General features: G+C 47.3%; 1 protein-coding gene and 1 long non-coding RNA gene across 4 annotated transcripts in view; one reads left to right on the plus strand and one right to left on the minus strand.

The window, feature by feature from the left end:
* Nucleotides 1–21944, plus strand: part of LOC309609022 — a 447877-nt gene that overhangs the window by 408874 nt on the left and 17059 nt on the right. The window lies entirely within an intron of this gene.
* VWF (von Willebrand factor) overlaps nucleotides 1–21944 on the minus strand; it is a 202589-nt gene that overhangs the window by 109091 nt on the left and 71554 nt on the right. For all 3 annotated transcript variants that reach the window (XM_082349753.1, XM_082349754.1, XM_082349752.1), the window contains 3 exons: nucleotides 19005–19107; nucleotides 18515–18723; nucleotides 10922–11043 (listed from right to left, as the gene is read on the minus strand). In XM_082349753.1, the coding sequence (XP_082205879.1) occupies nucleotides 10922–11043; nucleotides 18515–18723; nucleotides 19005–19107 (434 nt within the window). The remainder of the gene's footprint in view (nucleotides 1–10921; nucleotides 11044–18514; nucleotides 18724–19004; nucleotides 19108–21944) is intronic.

Consider the following 21944-nt stretch of genomic DNA (forward strand, 5'->3'; position numbering starts at 1 on the left):
AACAGGGTACACTATATCCTGGGCCATAAAATAAAATCAAATATCTACAAGAACTGAAATCATACAAAGTGTGTTCTCTACCCACAGTGGAAATAAATTAGTGATCAGTAACAGAAAGACGGCAAGGAAATCTCAAAACACTAAACAACAGATCTGATTCATTCATGTATCAAAGAGATAGTCTTTAGGGAAGTGTGAAATACTTTGAAATGAGTAACAGTGAAAATATATCAATTGTCAGAGACAAGGCTAAAGCAGCCTCGAGAGGGCTGTTATAGCACAAAGTGCGCACATTAAAAAGAATAGCCTGCCATGCATACAGAGCCTTTTTATTGTTGAAAAGTGAGCTTCCAGGCCCCTGCCTCCAGATGAGCAACCTATGTCCCCGTCACGGAGGAGAAGATTCTGGCAGCAGAGTGCAAAAACCCGTGCTCATTAGGCTTCCAGACCCCTGCTGGCTGCAGCAGCGAGACCTCTCCATCCTTGACAAGCAGAGCGATGAGGTGTAAGAACCAGGTCTGGAAATTGAGAGCAGCTCCAAACAGTCGTCTGAGCAGCGTTACAGACATCTTTGGCAGAGAGGAGACGGCCATCCATGAGAGGTTCAGCGAGGAAAAGATCCAGAAGCCAGATGACCACTCAGGCAGCACAGCCCGGACCCAGCCACCTACCCGGGCCATTATCACCCCAGGAGCTGACTGAGCTCTTCACAAGGCCACGGGCCTATTGCTGGAAGATGGTACCAAAGAGAAGACTGGCTCCAGCAAGCCTCTTGAGATCCCCAGCAGTCACCACCTGCATATTCAGCAATCAACATCCCCAGCTCTGCCCCACCCGTGACCTCGGTGCCCCGGTCACCCATGATGCCACCTCCTCGTGAATATTTTGGATACTACCCCTTTATCAAATGGGTATCTTGCAAATATTTTTGCCTAGGCTCTGCTGTACCTTTTCTTTCTCTTAATAGAGTCTTTCCAACATTCAACATCGTTGTTTTCCCATGCATTATGCCATACTTTTGATTTTGTTATCTGAACTCTCGTTACAAAACCCCCAAATTAAAAAAAAAAAAAAAAAAAAGAGTGAGATTATGGAAGAGATTGAAAGTTGCCCAAGATCTATTCCTCCTTTCTCTCTTAGTCAGAAAACCCTCGGTTGTCAATCTTCCCCTGGGCACAGAGCCCCTGGGAATAAAGATCCCATTTCTCAGCCTCCCTTACATCTGGGAGTGGCCATAAGACTAAGCTTTGCGCCCCCCCCCCCACCCGGGACATAAGCAGGAGGGTCATGTGCAACTCCCTGGAAGCAGCCTCCAAAGGAGGGGGTGCTTCTTTCTTTTTTTTTTTTTTTGTTTTTTTTGTTTTTTTTGGTGCTTCTTTCTATGCTTCTCTTCCTACTGCTGGAATGTCGTCATGATGCCTGATGCATAAGCTGCCATTTTGGGCCATGAGGCTGAGGACAACAGAGAAATAAGACAGAAGGACCCTTCATCCCAACCCCACGGCATCCGTACTGGACATCCCACCCTGAACTCCTTGACAATGAGAGAGAAATACACTTCTATACTGTGTAAGCTGTTTCTACTTTAGGTGCCCTGGCACAGGAGAATCTAGTCCTAACTAACACAGATAGCAATGCCTGCCTTAGACTTTGCTGCAAAATAAAACTAAATGACATTACAGAGGGAGGGCAGTCGAGTGCCTGTAACTATTATCATTGGCCTATTGTCAGTACTAGCTGAACAGCTCGAAAATGGCTTCTCCTCAGCTCCCTGCTAAACCATTCTGGCAGGGAGAACAAAGAGGATCAGCTAATTCACTTCCAGCATCTCCCTGGCTCTGATGCCCAGCATCAGCTACTTCTCTCTTCCTGCACCTCTCGTCTGTGGTGCCAGGGGCTGGCGAGAGAGCGCCAGCCCAGCTCCGTCAGGCCATGACCTCACCCTGCTTGGGGGGCTGTGCAGACCCAATTGGAGCCCAACTTAATCACATTTTCAGTTCATTAGAGGAGACCAGGCCTCCTCCCTGGAGATGCCAAGCCCATCCGAGGGAGAGGGAGAGAAAAGCAGCACCTCTCCCCAGGGGCAGACGGGAGGGGAATGGGGGCTCGAGGGGAGGAAAGGGCAGCAAGAGATCTGGAGCTTAGCTATTGTGTCGGCTCCCAAACAGCTGAGGAAGGAGAAGGGAGGGGGGCATTCCTAGGTCTGAAGGGAACAAAGAAAGGGGAGGCTCATATATAAAGGGCAAGATTGTTCAGCCAGGCCCTGGGGTGGGTGTCCCACGGCTGCCCCTGGAGGAGGTCCAGAGGCGCCTGGGCCTGAACTGGTCCAAAGCAGTGGGTTCAGGAATTCACCCCTGTGGCAGGGCACAGTTTCTCATTGGTCAGCCTGCAAGGATGGATGGGGGAGGGTGGCTGATTCTAATTATAACTCCTGCCTGGCCTGGGATTCCCACCCACACTCCAAGATCTGGCTCGAAAAGACCCCATGATTTCCACTAACTGGAGGGTTTTGTGGAGCTGAACATTCCTCTCTCTGAGATACCTGGTGTTCAGCCCTCTTGAGAAGTAGGGTAACTGGATATGTCACTGAAGTCCTCAGTACCAAGGGAGATGGCCACAGAGTCCTCCAAAGGACCCTTCTCCCCCTCCACCCTGTTCTCCTGGGCAGCATCTGAGCAGGGATCGGAGCAGGACCAGCTGGCTGGGAGGACAAGGGCCGAGTTCCAGCCCCTGGTTCCCACTTTGGGGTTTGTCCAAGCTCTAGGTATGGAACAGCCCCGCCCATCCTGCTCCCGGTCAGGAAGGATAACCAGCTGTGTGATAAGAGCTGCTGCACCACTTCACCCTTTACTAACCCAAAATGGCATTTGTGTTGTTCTCTGTCATGTGTTGTTTGTGTCAGTATCTCCTATGTGTCTTGTCTCTGAGTGAGATTGCAAATCTGACTTGCACAGAGTTAAGACACAAAACATCTCAATAAATATGTGCTGATGGGCACCTTCAGATTCCTGGCCTCGCCGGGGAGAAGAAGAAGGGAAAGAAAGCCACTTAGGAAATGTTTCATGGAAGGATTTTGAGGCTGCTGGGTTAGGGATGCATTTGCATCTGCTTAATCTGAGGGAAATGTTGAAACCCTGTGGCAGCCCCTGATCTCTGCCGTGAGGCTAGACCCCCAAAGGCAGAGTGGCCAAGGTCACTGTCCCACCACAAGCCCAGGGGCTCACTGCCCCTTCTGCCGCCCTGCACTCAGGTGGGTGAGGGAATCTGCTGGAAAGGAAAAGGGTGCTTATTGCATCAGTGTCGGGCAGAGCTCTACTTGTCTTCAGAGGGGACACTGAGCTGCAGAGCAGTGACGCAGCTACGTGAGGACACAGCAAAGCAAGTCAAACCAGGGCCCACGCCCCGGACGCTTGGATTTCGGCAAAGTACCCAAAATAAATCCTCATTCCTTAGCCTACGGATGACTTGAGAGAGCAGTTCTCACTCTGAAAAAGGGGGATGTGTGTGTGTGTGCATGTGTGTGTGTGCCTATGTGTGTGCATATGTGTGTGTATATGTGTGTGTGCGCGCACGTGTGTGTATATATGTGTGTATATGTGTATGTGTATGCATCTGTATGTGTATGCGTGTGTATGTGTATGCCGATGTATGTGTATGTGTATGTGCATGTGTGTATATGTGTGTATATGTGTATGTGTATGCATGTGTATGTGTATGCCTGTGTATATGTATGTGTATGTGTATATGTGCATGTGTGTATATGTGTGTATATGTGTATGTGTATGCGTGTGTATGTGTATGCCTGTGTATGTGTATGTGTATATGTGTATGGGTGTATGTGTACGTGTGTGTGTGTACTTGTGTTCAAACCCCAACTCGGATGTAAGCATCACTAGGACACAGTGGGTGGACACCACCTGCAGAACCAGCTCAGGTTACCTGACAACTAACTCCTCTGGGGGTCCTGGGTTACAAGGATCTCTTCTTGAGATTTACTGACCTTCCCTGGACCAGACTCTCACACAATTGGTCTCTCTATGAATCACAACTATTCTACCAAGCAAACGAACGTACCAAAATTCTTCCCAGTCTCCAAGAAAAGTCTATTCCAGGCCAATTAAGTGAAAGCAGGAGGCCAGGAGAGGAAGCAGGAATGCCAGGAGTGGGTGTGGTTAGTAAGCCCCCAGCTCTGCCAGGGCACTTAGCCCCTCTCCCACCAAATCACCTCCCTCCAGGCCTGTGAGCCTCCTTCCAGGGTGACTGTGGGCAGAAACAGGAGAAAGAGCTGGGTACGAATTTTGCAAATAAAAGGCGTGGGCAATATTTCACGAGGATGTGAAGAGTGAATTGCATTGTCCCCAACAGAATGGGTATTTCGTGTGCCTCTCTGTGCCGTGGAGGGGACATGTTACCGTCGTTCAAAGTAAACATGAGTATTTACAAATATTAGCTCCAGCGGGGACAGGTGACTTCCTGGCGGGAAGAGGAATTACAGGTGAACAGCAGGCTTTCAGAGGAGGAGGAGAGGGGGAGAAAATGTGCAGATATGAACAGCAACAGAACAAAAGGAATAAGGATTGTGTTCCCCATAAATGTCAAATTCAGAGCCAGTGGAAAACAGCCAACCTGGGACTGTTAGGTGACTGATGGGAGCACCATTGGAAGCCAAGTCCTGAAGAGGACCTAGAAAAACCAGACTGCAAGGTCTGGCTTCTCCAGTATTCAAGGGCACCGAGGGAGGTCTTCATCTTCAACTGGGGGTAAAAGAAAGGGGTGACTTCTCCTCAGGGAGCCAAGAAGGGCTGCATAGGGTTGAGCTCTGCACAACAGCTGGAAAGAGCCCAGCAAGGATGTCTCAGAGACTTGAGTGTTAAAGTCCAGGTTACAGTACCACCTGCCTACCTGAATATACATGGGCAGGGGACTGGACTAGATAGCTTCTTGAATCTCATCTCACTCTGAGTTATTATGAGCCTGAGATTCCTAACATTGATGAAAAGAAAGACTAGTCGTCTTGAGAACCAATTCTGAGTAGGGATATGGAGAGGACTTAGTGGGCCAGGGGCAGGAAAGTATAAGCAGCTTTTTGCAGGAAGAGGTCTCTGCAGGAGGCCCCTTTTGTACTGTCACGTTAGCAAAGCTACATTTTAACTAACCTCCAACCCAAACACACCTTTCAAATCTTTTGATCACACAATTCTTTGCTTAATCTGTTTGTTCTTTCCTTAGATCAAAGAAATAGACATGAAGAATAAGTGATTAACAGGGGACCAGATCTTTTCCCCAGCTTCCCCTTCAGTAATCTCACAAACTGTGTGAACAACATAACATCTCAAAGAAAGATCACAAGGAGTCGACAAGCCTGCAAGCAGTGGATGGTGATGAATCTGACCCTCTATCCCAATGACTCACTGAAATTACTTGCCCTTTTTCCCTTTAAAAACTTTCATGGCCAAGCAAAACCTCTGATGTCGATTCTGGGACACGAGTCCGCCTTCTCCCCAGATTGCCGGCTTTCGGATTAGAGCAACGTTTCTGTTTCTACCAGCACTTGCCTCTTGAGTATTGACTTTCAGGCAGCGAGCAGCCAGACCTGAGTTCGGTAACAGAAGTGGCCTCATGTTCAGATGTCAGCAGCAGAAGCAGGAGACGGCCCTCCACTCTGGAGGAGGTGATCCTGAGGAGGAGCAGGGCTGCAGCGACTACACCTCCCAGTGGAAGCGAGGCCAAGTTCATGGCCATCAAGTATAGTTCTGCAAGTCACACAGTGCAGTGGCAACACACCCAAGGCTACCGTTCCCATGATAGACAGCATACGTGTGTACTACGTTCTAGGTACATTTATAATGTTTACTATGGCAATTTCCCAGCAGGTGATGGTAAAGTGTCTTGAGAAAGGGGTGCCTTTTTTCTAATTAGAAAGAGCATTGGGGGTCTTCTCTGGTGGCTCAGTGGTTAAGAATCCGCCTGCCAGTGCAGGGGACACGGGTTCGAGCCCTGGTCCGGGAAGATCCCACATGCCACAGAGCAACTAAGCCCGTGGGCCACAACTACTGAGCCTGTGCTCTAGAGCCGGTGAGCCGCAACTACTGAGCCCGCGTGCCACAACTACTGAAGCCCACACGCCTAGAGCCTGTGCTCCACAACAAAGGCAAGCCACAGCGACGAGAAGCCCCACACACCACAATGAAGAGTAGCCCCCGCTCGCCAGAACTAGAGAAAGCCCGTGTGCAGCAACCAAGACCCAACGCAGCCAAAAATAAATAATAAAATAAAAAATAAAAAATAAAAAAAAGAAAGAGCATTGCACGGACCAGCTGCAGCCTACATCCAGCCTCCTGGAGCCATGGGCTTCACGTTGCAGACAGGACTATAGGACACAAACAAGATCCCTGTGTAAGGTTCAGCCCTTGCTGACATTCCCCAGACTGACAGAATTTAAATTTTTTTTTAAAAGTGACCTAAGGATCTTTCTCAAACATTCATTGTGTAGTAGAGTTACCTGCAAATTAACGCCAATTATTTGAGCATCTATAGCTGGGTGCTTTTTGTTTCTAGGTCTGCACCCTGAGCCCCAGACTCCAGCAGTCCTGCCCTCTGAAAAGCTGGGAAAAAAAACCCCGCAAATCTGTGTGCCAGCAAACAAGCCATTATTCGTCCCAGCAGAGAGGCTCCGGCTTTTGTTGGCATAACAAGGAAACATTCATCCCCCGGGTATAAGTAATATGACCTGGCTCTCAGAATGAGCTGACTCCTTGCTGCCACCTTAGAAAGACAGAAAGTTCCAGAGAAGTGGGCGAATAGATTCTGGCGGCTCAAGGAAAGCTTTTCAGCCAGTGCCGTCTCCCCTACGGAACACTTTGCCACTGAATACGGCTCTTGGAGCCACAATGGCAAACCCTTGTAAATGATGCCCATTTACCAACCCTGACTTCTGAACCCAGGGACCCAGTGGGACTAAGCAGGCTGTGGATGGTTCCAGAGACCGCATCAATAACCTCCCAGGAGAAGTCTCTGTGCTTCCCAGCCGAGGGGGGCGCCCCGTTTGTGGGCAAACACAGCCTGATTGGCTGAGACAAAGCCCGGCCCCTCTTCTCAGGTAAACAACCTGAAACAGGAGTTCAGACCTAGAAGGAGCTTGTGCCTTGGGAGGTCTGAGTGTCTGGGGGCCTCAGCCCAGCACTGAAAACTTGGTAACCAATTTCCTAAGCTGCTCCCAGGACACTGGTTAGTAAGAACTTTGAGGCACCCAGGAGACAAAGTGAGTAGCAAGTGTGCAGCTGGAGCCTCCAAAGGCACCCGGGAGACAAATGAGGCCTCTCTGGATTCTCTCCCCGCACCTCCCCAACGCCCCACCCCCCAGGCCCTCCCCCTCTGTCTCCGGGAGACAAAGTGCCCAGCTCCCTCCTCTACTCCGCCTCTGTATCAGGTTCCCCGTTTGAAAATCCTGTCTTCACCTCCCACTTCTTAGGGGTAAATGAGAGTGTTCCTTTGTACCCCGAGGGTGGGAACACTTGTCTTGCACTTACTCTGCGCTGCCTGTGTTTGCAAAATAAAGTGAGACAAGCCCATGCCCTCGGTATCAGAGGTACCTACCTGCCCCGCACCCCCTTCCCCCGCCAGCTCACCAACTAACCTCCCATCCCCCTCCCCTCCACCAACCCCGCAATCCTACCCCTGCCTAGAGAACACTGAAAGGGGCGGGAGACAGCGAACCACAGCCATCTATGGAAGTGTACGTTTGGAAATAGAAGAAAGAGAGGATAAAATCCCTCCTCCTCCCCTCCCTGCTGCACAGGGCTCCTGGAGTGCCCTCAATCTGAAATGCCCCTGGGTTATAAGAAGCCCCAGAAGAAAAGTTGACTCCTGCACTTCCCCACCCCTCCGTGTCCATGTGTGTAGGCAACTTGCTCTCCTTCTAACCCCAAGCTGCGCTCAGATCGATCCCCCGCCTCCAAAAGAATGGGGTTATAGCTGGGAGGAGGGGAGGAGAGAAAGAATGAGTTTTGAGCTTACACTTAAAGTACTGTGTGTGTTTGGCCTGCTTCTCCCACTCCCACTCTCGAAGTGTGGCCACTCCAGAGGCAAACACAGACACAAAAGTAATAATAATAACAATAGCAGCTCGTACAATTGAGCCCGCTGGGTGAAGCACTCCACACGCGTTCCCTTATCCTTACGATGGCCTCGTGCAGCAGGCACTGGTCCTGTGCCTATTTTACATATGTGGAAACTGAGGCTTGGAGAAGGCAAGTGTCTTGCCCAGAGTTACAAAGCCGGTAAGTGGCCCAGGGATGGGAAACACTTAAGGAGCTACAAGGACAAGCGGCTGCTACTTCAAAGTTTTCCTGGAAAGAAGAGGAAGCTACCCCCCTTCCCCAGGACAACACCCTCCCCCCAGGGTTAGAACTTGGTCTGCCTCTGTCAGTTGCCAGTACTGGGCTATGCTCCAGGTGACAGAGATGTTTCCGGACCAGCTGGGAAACCTAGCACCACTGAAACACTGGAAACCCAAGAAAAAGAGGCGTCAGGAATGTACTTGTTGATAAACTGGAAATTGTGTTTACGGTCCAGGCAGCTGGATCGAGCACAACCCAGAGCATTTTCCTGGTGCTGACGTACTCCTTGGTTCAGAAGATCAAATTGTTCCATGAAAATAGAAAGACTGGGCAACTAATACTGAAGCTCTCTCACGCTAAGGTAGGTGTGTGCGTGTGCAGGTGGCTGTGTGTTTTATTTAGCTACTGGAGTAGGAGAGGGCTGGAGTTTCTCTACTTACACGCAGATTTGGTCTTACAAATGAAGGATTCGGGGTTATGATCGTGGGGGTGTCCCAATCCCTAGATAAATTACACCACCTAATTTGCATCCATCCATCCATTGAATATTTAGTGAGACTTATTATCAACCGTCTGTTTAGTCCACTCCAGAGAAACACACAAAGAATTTTAGAGCTGAAAGGAACCTCAGGATTCAGGGAGCCCAGATCCTGAAGGAAAACACAAGGGTGGAATCCACCTGGGCAGCCTGAGATGGTGCAGGCAGAACAACAGAGGGGGGATGGGGGTGGGCGGGCAGCGTGTAAATCCTGACTCCGCAATGCTAGCTGGTGACTCAGGGCAGCTCCTTAACCCCCAGCGCCAGCGCCAGCTCTGGTTTCCTCCTCGCCCTGCGGAACCGCACAGGGCCAGGCGAGGGGCTTATGTGGCCTGTCAAGTCCCGTCATGGTGACAGTCTTGGGCATAAGCAGGGGCCGCCCTCCCCCTGCACGGCTGTGGGTTGGAGCAGCGTGTTTGCTCAGGGGGGTGGAAGGTAAGGAGGCGATACTGTCAAGTAGCTGGCCCTACGGGGTATGTTGGGTGCCGTATACGTCCCCCATGTAGACCGGGGGTTGGGACTCACCCACCGGAAGCTGAGGGTGCTGGCTGGGGGGACTCACAGCCGAGTCACTCTGCAGGCACTGCCGTCAGCCCAAGGGAGCCGCCCCGTCTCCTTGCCCAGAGGCAGCCTGCATCCAATGACCGACTGGTCGGTGTGGGCCCCCCTGCCCCATGGGGCCAGCGCAGCTTTCAGAGCTCCTTGAAGGACCAGCTGAGGCCTCGGTTGTAACTACGTGGTATTCAGCTTCTCCCCCTGCCCAGCCCCGCCTCTCTCACTCCCTGAGAGCCTCCCTGGTCACTCGCTGCCCACAAACCTCCGCTGCCAGGGAAGCTGCCTCACTTCACCTGCAAGGAACCCGTTCCCCAGACGGCGAGTCTCTGAGCGCAGCCTGGACAGGGCATCCACGTGCTGACGAGAGCCCAGCCGCATCTGGGGCCGTGCCGCTCTCTCCTCCCTCAGCCCAGGCAGCCTGACCCCAAAGGCGGAGAGGGAGGCCGTCCATCCGTAGAGGGAGGTCTTTCCCACCTTAAGCATCATTCTCCCAACTCCCCACACAGAAGCACAAAGGCCATCTCCACCCGCAAAAGGAGGAGACAGCGTGCAGTCCTGCTCACTCCCTCCCGGCCAGACCCCCTCCTCTCCAAGTGGGATCATAAAGGGTAACCCTGAAGGGGAAAGAGCTGCTAAGTACAGGGAGAAATAGGGCCATGGGGCGAGGGGCGGGAGGAGCCCCCATCTGCTCTGTCTCCGGACAGAAGCACACAGACAGGAGGCATGAGACAACAGAGGCAGCGAGTGGCGGAGGCAGCCACGAGCCAAGGAACCCCACAGCCCCCAGGAGCTGGAAGAAGCAGGGGGGACTCTCCCCTAGAGCCTCCGGAGGGAGCCCACCCTGCAGACACCTTGAAACCAAATTCAGACTTCTGGCCTCCAGACCCGTGAGAATGCATTCCTGTTGCTGTAAGCCGCTGGGTTTGAGATAATTTGCTACTCCAGCCTCAGGAAACTATTACAACATCCATGCTGGGGACATCAGGACTTGCCCCTCCTCTCCCCCCACCTTCCTCCCTCCCCCCAGCCTTCTTCCCTCCCCCACCAGGAGGTAACCCCCTTCCTGCTGATGTGCTGGTGAGACCTTGGGGCCTTGCCCCATACTTGTGCTTTATAACAACCACTTATTGGGCCCTTAAAAAGGAATGGTTTTCTACCACAGAATTTCAGACAGGTGTCAGGTGATGATGGTGATATTTGGGGCTGAGAGGGCGTTGGAACGTAAAACAGAAAAGTATAGTCACTCGCGGTACCAACTCATTCGACCAGGCCCATCTTTAGAGCTCCAGGGCCAGGACAGTATTAGGATTAGCGTCCACGCGACTCTAGCCCCAGCAGGTTTTCAGGAGGAAAGGGGCCCGTGGGACATGGAGCAGCCAGAGGGACTCACTCCTCCCCTGGATGGAGGACCTGGGACTGCGTATCGTTCTGCCTCTTGACTCCAGAAACCCCACACCACCCAGCCCACATCAAGCCTGGGTGGACCCACCTTCTGCAGCTCGGAGGAGACATTGCACAAGCTGCTGGGAGGGGATGCCCGCTGGCACCGCTGTTCCCCACCGCTCAGGGCCCAGGAGTTGGCAAAGTCGTAGGGGTCCGAGGTCAAGGTCCCTGTGGAGAAAGTTTCAGGAGGGTGAAGCCACGGTCGTGAGACCCGGGACTTCTGAGTGAGAGCTCTAGGTCTGTTGTCACCTGAGTCAACTTTCTTTAGATTCGAACGTAGGCGTCTGTGGCAGGAGTACCCCAGCATTAACACCACAGGGCACGGGCACCCGGGTTCAGCCAGCGTCTGGCGGGGGGGCGGCTGGACGGATGGGCACAGTGAGGAAGACGCCAGGAAAGGCGAGGAGGAACAGTCCACCCACTCTCGCTTCTCAGGACTTTGCTCCCTTTCCTCCTCCTGTGCGGAATGTTCTCCACCCCCTTATTACCCTGACTCTCTCAATGTATTCTTTGAGATGCAGCCCCGGAACCACTTCCTCCAGGAAGCCCTTCTGAATTACCTCGACTCCCTGTCTCCCTCCCCAGTCTGGCTGGGTGCCCCTTCTCTGTGCTCCCTCAGCACCCTGGCCATCCCTCTATCAAAGCTCTCATCATCCTTTGTGTTAGTATCCTTTTTGCTTATATTCACCCCCCATTCAACTGTGAGCTCCTTAATTCAGGGCACAGGGCACAGGGCACAGATAAAACGCTTATCTGCTGGATGGTGGATACTCAACATATTTTTGCAGAATGAAGGTAAGGATGTGGCATGAACCTAAGCATCCCCATCACTGCACCCCTGGTGCTCGCAGAGCATCTGTGCCTTGGTACTCAGAGCAAACACGCTCCTATCAGCTACCCACAAGAGACTGTGAGGGCCTTTGGGCCTGCATGGCCTGGTACCAAGTCACTGCCAAATAGAACTGCTGCATCTTCATTGCAAAGGGGCTTAGTGGAGCAGGAAGGCAAGGAGTCCCCCTGCATAGCCAGATCTGGAAGAGTGAAGCACGCTTCAAGGTCAGATCATGCACTTGGAAATAGAAAATAAACTATCCCCGCAAAAAGAAAAGCAGGACCTTGGAAGTATAGTGAGTTGGCCTCTGGGTGTGGTGAGCAGAAAAAAATGGCCCCCAAAGATATGTCCACTTCCTAGTTCGCAGAAACTGTGAATATTTTATGGCAAAAGATGTGATTGAATAAAGGATTGTGAGAGGAAGAGCTTATCCCGGGTTCACTGAGTGAGCCTTAAACGCAATCACATATGTCCTTAGAAGAGAGGGGTAAGGACTTCCCTGGTGGTCCAGAGGTTAAGACTTTGCCTTCCAATGCAGAGGGTGCGGGTTCGATCCCTGGTCAGGGAGCTAAGATCCCACATGCCTCGTGCCCCAAAAAAGCAAGCAAACAAAAACATAAAACAGAAGCAATATTGTAACAAATTCAATAAAGACTTTAAAAATTGTCCACATCAAAAAAAAATTTTTTTTTTTAAAAAGAGAGGGGCAGAGGCAGATCAGACAGAGACACACACAGAGCAGGCAATGTGCAGACCGAGGCAGAGATTGAAATGATGCAGCCACAGGTCAAGGATGGCTGGCAGTGGCTGGAAGAGGCAAGGCACAGATTCTCCCCAGAGCCCCTGGACGAAGTGTAGTCCTATCATCACCTTGGTTTTGGACTTCTGGCCTTCTAGAATTGTGAGAGAATAAACTTCTGTTGTCTTAAGCCATCAAGCTTGCAGTAATTTGTTGGCAGCTGCAGGAAACTAATACATGGAGAAGCCAAAGGGAAGGGCACTTAAATCTGTGAAGTTTCTACTATGTGCCAGCCATTATGATAGGCATTCTCTGCGTTCTTAGTCACCACGCCACACAGGCTTGCCCACCTTCTAATATACCATCTCAAGGAAGAGGCGGAGAAGAGGCTTTGTGCTATGTGGGGAAAGCCCGAGAGAGAATCAAGACCCCTGGTCTGGTCTCAGTTCTCCTTCGATCGCCCTGTGTGTTCTTGGGCTGATCCCGTAATCTCCTGAGCCTGATTCCTCATATGTAAAATGATGGGTTAGACTAGAGGACCTCTAGATTCCTTCCTGACCTTTTAGGAAGTGAAACCCTATGGGCTAAATCTGAAATGAGACGTAAGGATGTCTGATAGATGGAATTACAAATCACCTCGCTTATAGAAAAATCTCTGAGAGCCAGAGTTAAAACCAGCTGGGCAGGCTCCCATGATGTCAGGAGGCAGGGTTAACTGTCGAGTCTTTGCCAACCAAAAAAAAAATAAACCTGCAGTCCTCTGAGAGTGATTTCCAAAATATCACCAGAGCCCTGACTTTTTGCCAACATGCACCACCTTCTCCCTAGTAACATAGGTCCCATTTTTAGTTAGTATTTTTTAATTGAAGTATAGTTGATTTGCAGTGTTTCAGGTGTACAGCAAAGTGATTCAGTTATACATATGCATCTATATTCTTTTTCAGATTCTTTTCCATTATAGGTTATTACAAAATATTGAATATAACCTGTGCTATACTGTAGGTCCTTGTTGTTTATTTTCTATACAGTAGCATGTATCTGTTAATCCCAAACCATTTTTAGTTTTTTAGATCTTAAAGCCTGGAGAAAAAGACATCTTAGGGCTGGGACTTCCATTTCTGGCAATACAGCACATTAGAAAAATCTGAAAACTCTGCCACTGCAAAGGACAAATATCCTGTTGAATCTGTGTTTAATCCCATTTTAAAAAGTAGAGGGAATGACAAGGGACAAAAAAGAAGGAGAAGAAGGAAAGGAGGAAGGGAAGGGAAGAAAGTTTAAAAACAAGGAAAGAAAGTTTAAGAATAGAACTGGCAAATATGACTTAATGTTCTGACTACAGGGTATTACAGTGGGGGTGGCAATATTGCCAACTAACGTGCTTGGGTTTTAACAGCTCCTTGGAGATTGATGGAAATGAGTCTTGGGTCTGCATGATGTAGGGAGATGGGCTTAGACCCCTTTGTGAACCTGGGAGTCTTGAAGGACTACCCCCTCCGTGAGAAAGCTAACAAGAAAAAAATTCACTCTGAGAAGTAGGAAAATAATAAGGAAGTTTATTTCCTTGGTCTGGACTCTGAATAGGAGGGGAAAAGTCTCCTCTGAGAATTTATAGTGATAGGAAAGCCCTCATTTAGCATTGAGATTCCAATTTATACTTCTTGTGAGATTCAGTAACTCCATATTAAAAAATTAGCATAAAACCCTTCTACAGATGAGCTTACAATCCAAAATTATGCAACATAGACAACAATCTACTTCAAGCAAGACCCAGCAGACATAAAAATAACATGATTCAAGCTCTAAAAACTTCAGATAATAAAGTTTTTGTACAGAGGTTATAAAAGAAATATATTTTAAATTGCTGTTATAAAGAAGAAATCAAAACTTGATAAAAGAAAAAGACAATAAGAAAAATAATAGAGTTGAAAAAGTGCCAGATTTACCTTCTAAAATTACAAATATAGTCAATGAAATAGAAAAGTCAATTGATGGATTAGACATCATCTGTCAATTAGTGTTGAGAGAGAATTAGTGAACTAGAAGATAGATCTAAATAGTGATGTGCTGATAAGCCAGCTCTCTGGGGGGAAAGCAAAGCCCTGATTTGCTTGTTTCCATGGTGTAAATACTCCCACCATGGCCAGTTTCAAGCTACCAACATGACATTACTGAAAATGGAGATGGAAAAGATGCACACGATCGGTTCTCACCAGCCAGCATGACCATACCACTCAAGCAACAAAGAGGGATAAAGAGATAGAAAAGTGGAAGTATGGTAAAGAGGGAAAATAGGGTGGAATAAAAATATCCAACATATGTCTAACAGAAGAGAGAAAATGACTGAAATTTTCCTATATCTGATGAAAGGTAGGAATCATCAGATTCATGAGTCACAAAAAGTCTCAAGCAAGATAATAAAAATAAAACCCACACATAGAAATAGCAGAGTGAAATTTCAGAATACCAAAAGCAATGAGATGACTTATACACAAGCTAAAAGACACATTATCTGTGAAGAAATGACAATTAGACTGACAACATACTTCTCGACAGCAACAATGGAACAGCATCCTCAAAGCACTGTGAGAAATAACCAATGTCCTAGAATTCTATACCTAGCTAACATATCATATAAGAATGAAGGAGTGTTTGTTTCAGTTATCACTACCAGACGCTGAGTGAGGAACTACTAAGGGATGTTTTTTAAAAAAATAGAAATTGAACCTACAAAAAAAAGTAACATAAAAGGAGGAATTATGAGCAAAGAACCTGTTAAACATGAAGGCATAGCCAAAGAAGCACCAATTTTGTAAAAGTATGATAATAATGCCAAATTTAGTAGTTATTCAAACAAGGTGGGGGGACAGTGAGGGCATTATTCATATAGTAATGGGTAGATGAAGCAGACAAAAGGTAGTAAAAAAAAAATAGTAGACTTGAATAACACGATTAACAAAGGTAGTTCAACAAAAAGATACAGAATCTGGCACCAATCAGGAAACATTCTGACAAGCCTCTTAGATAGCCTCATCCACCAGAAGGCAGACAGCAGAAGCAAGAAGAACCACAATCCTGCAGCCTGTGGAATGAAAACCACATTCACAGAAAGATAGACAAAATGAAAAGGCAGAGGGCTATGTACCAGATGAAGGAACAAGATAAAACCCCAGAAAAACAATTGAATGAAGTGGATATAGGAGACCTTCCAGAAAAAGAATTCAGAATAGTGATAGTGAAGATGATCCAGGACCTCGGAAAAAGAATGGAGGCAAAGATTGAGAAGATGCAAGAAATGTTTAACAAAGATCTAGAAGAACTAAAGAACAAACACCTAGAAGAATTAAAGAACAAACAGAGATGAACAATATCATAACTGAAATGAAAAATACACTAGAAGGAATCAATAGCAGAATAACTGAGGCAGAAGAACGGATAAGTGACCTGGAAGACAGAATGGTGGCATTCACTGCTGTGGAATAGAATAAAGAAAAAAGAATGAAAAGACATGAAAACAGCCTAAGAGACCTCTGGGACAACATTAAACACACCAACATTCACATTACAGGGGTCCCAGAAGGAGAAGAGAGAGAGAAAGGACCTGAGAAATATTTGGAGAGATTATAGTCAAAAACTTCCCTAACATGGAAAAGGAAACAGCCACCCAAGTCCAGGAAGCACAGAGTCCCAGGAAGGATAAACCCAAGGAGAAACACACTGAGACACATAGTAATCAAATTGACAAAAATTAAAGACAAAGAAAAATTATTAAAAGCAGCAAGGGAAAAACAGCAAATAACATACAAGGGAACTCCCATAAGGTTAACAGCTCATTTCTCAGCAGAAACTCTGCAAGCCAGAAGGAAGTGGCAAGATATATTTCAAGCGATGAAAGGGAAGAACCTACAACCAAGATTACTCTACCCGGCAAGGATCTCATTCAGATTCGATGGAGAAATCAAAAGCTTTACAGACAAGCAAAAGCTAAGAGAATTCAGCACCACCAAACCGGCTCTACAACAAATGCTAAAGGAACTTCTCTAAGTGGGAAACACAAGAGAAGAAAAGGACCTACAAAAACAAACCCAAAACAATTAAGATAATGGCAATAGGAACATACATATTGATAATTACCTTAAATGTGAATGGATTAAATGCTCCAACCAAAAGACACAGGCTCACTGAATGGATACAAAAACAAGGCCCATCTATATGCTGTCTACAAGAGACCCACTTCAGACCTAGGGACACATACAGACTGAAAGTGAGGGCATGGAAAAAGATATTCCATGCAAATGGAAATCAAAAGAAAGCTGGAGTAGCAATCCTCATATCAGATAAAATAGACTTAAAAATAAAGAAGCAATTGGCATTCTGAGATAATTTTTTTCTTGTCTTATATTTCAATTTACTTTCTTCTTTTTCTTCAGATGTAAAATATATCCAACACTTAATTCCAAAGGCAAATGTATTTATGACACTGTTTTCCAGCCCAGGTTTTTACAGCCATATAACCAATGTGATAGGACCATAATTCATTATCTTTTTACCACCGAAAATTGTTTTATATTTGTAATGACAGAGAAATGGCTTTATCATGCTGATGCTGGTGGCAAAGAACTAATAGCTGGCTACTTCAATTACCAGTAATCTTCGCTGGATGAGGCCCTGCTTCACACATTTGGCCAAAAATCTTGCAACCCATCTGAGGCAGAAACAGAGATGCGCTACCCAGATCCCTTTCACGGAAGACTTGATTTGCTCTTCAGAGTCTGTCTCAGCTACAGAGAACTACCTCCTGATGTCATACCCTTCTAGAGGCAGTCCGTATGCAGTGAGCAAATGGGGCCCACACATCTTAGCCTGGTATGGAACATTCTGAGGGGCAGTCCTTGCTCTAGAGCTCTCCCTCTGCTCAGCTCTCCTTCCTCCCCTTCCTTTCGATATTGATCTCTAATAAACACCTTGTACCATAGATTCCACTGAGATTAAATAAATAAATAAATAAGAAAACATTCTGTTGGAGCATACGTAGAACAATTGCAAAAGATCATGTACTAGGCCACAAATAAATCTCCCCAAATTTCTAATTTAAATCAGAAATCAATTTAGTTGCAAAAGATAGCTTTTAAAATTCTAAACATTTAAAAATTTTAAGCACATTTAATAGGTTGAGAAAAAACTCAGAATGGCAGTAGAAAATTCATAGAACTCAATGAAAATGAAAATATTTACCTATCAAAGTTGGTGTGATACAGCTAAGGCAGTATTTAAGGAAAGTTGATAGACTCAAATGTACATATTGAACAATAAAAAGTTTAAGAAATCAGGGCTGGAGAAGACAGAAACAAATGATCTTACTATTTTCCAGTCCAATGAAAGGAATAATCAACTCTTTCTCTACACACTTACCCCTTAACCGTAAAAAAGAAGGAGAACTTATACACAAATGTTCAGCTTTTGCAAAAGAACATCCCTACTTAAATGTTTATGTAATTGAAATTATCAGAAGAAGAATAAAGATTAGCAGTGGTTTTTGCATTGTCCATATTACTTCCTATTGCTTGTGAACACACACATGCACGCACACCCACATAAACTAGCCTGTTTGGACAGTGTAGAGGACCACCCTTTTTTTTTGGCCACACTGCGTGGCTTGCAGGATCTTAGTTCCCCAACCAGGGATCGAACCCAGGCCCCCAGCAGTGGAAACACAGAGTCCTAACCACTGGACCACCAGGGAAGTCCCAGGATCACCCTTTATAGATTTCATCCTCAAAGTTCCATCACAGTGGCTCAGGAGGATCTGTTCAAACCATCCAGCATTTATCAACCATCTGCCACGTGGGTAATTCAAGGTTGAACAACGTCAGGTCTGAGGAGGCCCCAAGATCTGATTTGCCGGGGGGTCTAGGCAGCGAAGTAGAACACTAAGAGATAAGGTTGGCAGGATAAATTGAGCTGAGGACTCGGGGAGGCTGGAACGCCAGGGGAAGAGTCATAGTGAAGACTGGTGAGCAAGACAGCACAGCCATGCGTTCAGGAAACGGTGTGTCAGAAAAGCCTACCTTCTTGAGTCCGGAAGTCATCTTCGGCAAAGATGTTAAAGTTGCCGCACAGCCCACAGGTCTTGTTGAAATGTCTGTCTGACAGCAGGACTTGAAAGTTGCCGCTGCCATCAATCCTGGCCACAAAGCCGTAGGCCTCGCTGGACAGCTTGTAGTACCCAGCCTCAGTTTCTAGGTACAGCCCTTTGGAGGCATAGGGCATGGAGATCCTGGACGGACAGGAGGAACTCAGGAAGTGGCCTTCTCGTCCATTTTCTGGATGTCCCTCCACCCTTCAACCCGACCATGCTGCAGGGTTCAGACCAAGGAGCAGAGGCTGCGGGCCTAGTCCAAGCGTTGGGACATCCCACTCTCGCCCACCCTGCTCACTTCCTCTGGGCACATCTACTTCCTCTCTCTGGGCCCTGTTGCTTCATCTGAAAGACGATGGGGGAGTACAGGGGAATTATCAGGGTCCCTTCTAGTTTGAACTTTCTGGGCTCCGACTTACCTCTGGTCCCCCTGCAGCACAGTACCATTGACAAACACGTGGATATCGAAAAATTCCCCAAGATACACGGAGAGGCTCACTCTCTTGCCATCTTGGAAGTCCCCTGAAAGAGAAAAGAATTATTTAAACTGGGTAGCAATTATTACTCCCAAAAAGTGAATACATTTATTTATAATCATCATCTCTATAATCTTATCTCAGTGGAAAACTCCCCTCAAAGATTTAACAAATGGGCAACAAAAATTTCCCTAAAAATCTCATTGGCTCACTCATCTTTCCATTCATCTAAAAATATTTACTGAGTGCCTTCTGGATACATAGCCCTCTAGTAGTCTCTTATATTTCTCAAAAGAGAAATGTAAAATTCTGACCCCTTCCTTCTGGGAGTTTACAATCGAAGTATAAAGATAAAATAAGCATGAGTCGAATGCATTCTAAGGCAGTGAATCAAAGCCACAATGTGAGTTATTGGTGACAGGAACTCTGGGATGTGTTATTTAAAATGTTCTCTTAGAAAGGGAACCCTCCTACACTGTTGGTGGGAATGCAAAGTGGTTCAGCCACTGTGGAAAACAGTACGAGGTTCCTCAAAAAACTAAAAATAGAGTTGCCATATGATCCAGTGATCCCACTCCTGAGCATATACCCAGACGAAACTATAATTCGAAAAGATACATGCACCCCTATGTTCATTATGGCACTATTCACAATAGCCAAGATATGGAAGCAACCTAAATGTCCATCAACAGATGAACGGATAAAGAAGATGTGTTGTGTGTGTGTGTGTGTGTGTGTATATATATATATATATATATATATATATATATATATATATATATATACAATAAAATGCAACTCAGCCATAAAAAAAAGCAAAATCATGCCATTTGCAGCAACACGGATGGACCTAGAGATTATCCTACTAAGTGAAGTAAGAAAGAGAAAGAGAAATACCATATGATATCACTTACACGTGGAATCTAAAATATGACACAAATGAACCTACCTACGAAACAGAAACAGACTCACAGACATAGAGAACAGACTTGTGGTTGCCGGGGGAGGGAGGGAAGGAAGGATTAGAAGTTTGGGATTAGCAGATGCAAACTGGTATATATAGAATGGATAAACAGCAAGGTCCTACTATAGAGCACAGGGAACTATATTCAATATCCTATGATAAACCATAACGGAAAAGAATATGAAAAGGAATACATATACATGTATAACTGAGTCAATTGGCTATACAACAGAAGTTAACACAACATTGTAAATAACTATACTTTGGTAAAAATCAAAAAAAAATAAATAAAATGGAGATTCGTGAGTCTCTCCTCACTGTACTGAATTTGCTTCTCTGGGAGAGGTTTAGAGATACCACAGGTAAAATGCCTCACTCCATGCGGGGAACTTAATAAGGACACAGATGTTGCCATTAGAGATGTCTGAATAGCCAAACACATGATCAAATGGTCTCTGACGTTCCCGTTGTGGGGGGCAAACGCAGAGGCAAGGGTGATGGCAGTTGACATGAAAGCGGGAAAACAGGAAGAGACATTTTTGCAGCTTAATGAAGACCTAACAACCCCACTGCTTGTCCGGAGAACAGGCACCTGCGCTGGGCTATTGGTTTTCAAAGATAACTGAGGGGCCACAGGAGACGAAGGATCCAGAAGGAACAGTGTGGTCTGCGTCTCAAGCCTTTGAGACTGAGAAGTTGATGGAAATAGGGAAGATGAGGGCAGCCAGTGGAGACAGAGAGGGAAGATGCTGGAGAAACACGGGTCAAAGTTGGGGGCGCCACGCCTTCATGCTCCCGAAGAAATGGGGCGGGGACCCAGGTGGAAAGGTTAAGCTTGGAAATGAGGACATGTGCCTGCTCCTGGAAGGGTCAGGGGACTGTAGCTCCAGCTCCTCAGCAAAAGAGAAGGCAAGGGGCTTCCCTGGTGGCGCAGTGGTTAAGAAACCACCTGCCAAGGCAGGGGACATGGGTTCGAGCCCTGGTCCGGGAGGATCCCACATGCCGCGGAGCAACTAAGCCCGTGTGCCACAACTACTGAGCCTGCGCTCTAGAGCCCGCGAGCCACAACTACTGAGCCCACGTGCCACAACTACTGAGGCCCGCGCACCTAGAGCCCGTGCTCTGCAACAAGACAGGCCACCGCAATGAGAAGCCCGCGCACCGCAACGAAGAGTAGCCCCCGCTCGCCGCAACTAGAGAAAGCCCGCGCGCAGCAACGAAGACCCAACGCAGCCAAAAATAAATAAATAAAATAAATTTTAAAAAAAGAAAGAGAGAAGGCAAGAATATCTATGGAACCAAGTGCAGGAGGCTCGGAAGGTCTGTTGACGTGACGTGCAGCTGCCACGGCTGGGGCCACTGATAAAGCGAGCTAAGAAGGGTGGTCTCAGGACAGCCCAGCAGAGGTCTGGAAGGAGTTGTCCTCCAACCAGGGCTTGAGCTGGACCCAGGCTGCTGGAGGACAGCGACACCTGGTATACACACACACACACACACACACACACACACACAACCAACCAGAATTAGCCAGAAAATAGACTTGCTTCTGGTAAGATTTCAGTGAGGGCCGTGGCATGTAACTAACAAGCCCAGTCTAAGAATAGAGTCTTGCATGATATACCGTTAGTAGCTCAGGGGCCACCAGGAAAGGCCCAGAGGCCACCCACAGCCCACAAGCCACAATCTGCCGGGCCCCAGACCAACGCTGGCAGGGGTTAAAGGAGATGCCAACTGCGGGGAAGGGTTTTGTCCTGTCCCATTGAGGAGTCTTGTCCGAACTGCATTTTCACTTCCAACAGTTTTTGTAGCAAGCAAATTTTTCAAAAGTTGAACAGACTTTCTGACAGCAAGAAATTAGCCGAAGAAAAACAAAAATAAGTGATGGGACAAATAAACTCACATGTTAATGGTAGAGTCTG

Source organism: Balaenoptera borealis (genome assembly GCF_965194805.1).
Source record: "Balaenoptera borealis genome assembly, chromosome: 13".
Taxonomy (NCBI): Eukaryota; Metazoa; Chordata; class Mammalia; order Artiodactyla; family Balaenopteridae; genus Balaenoptera; species Balaenoptera borealis.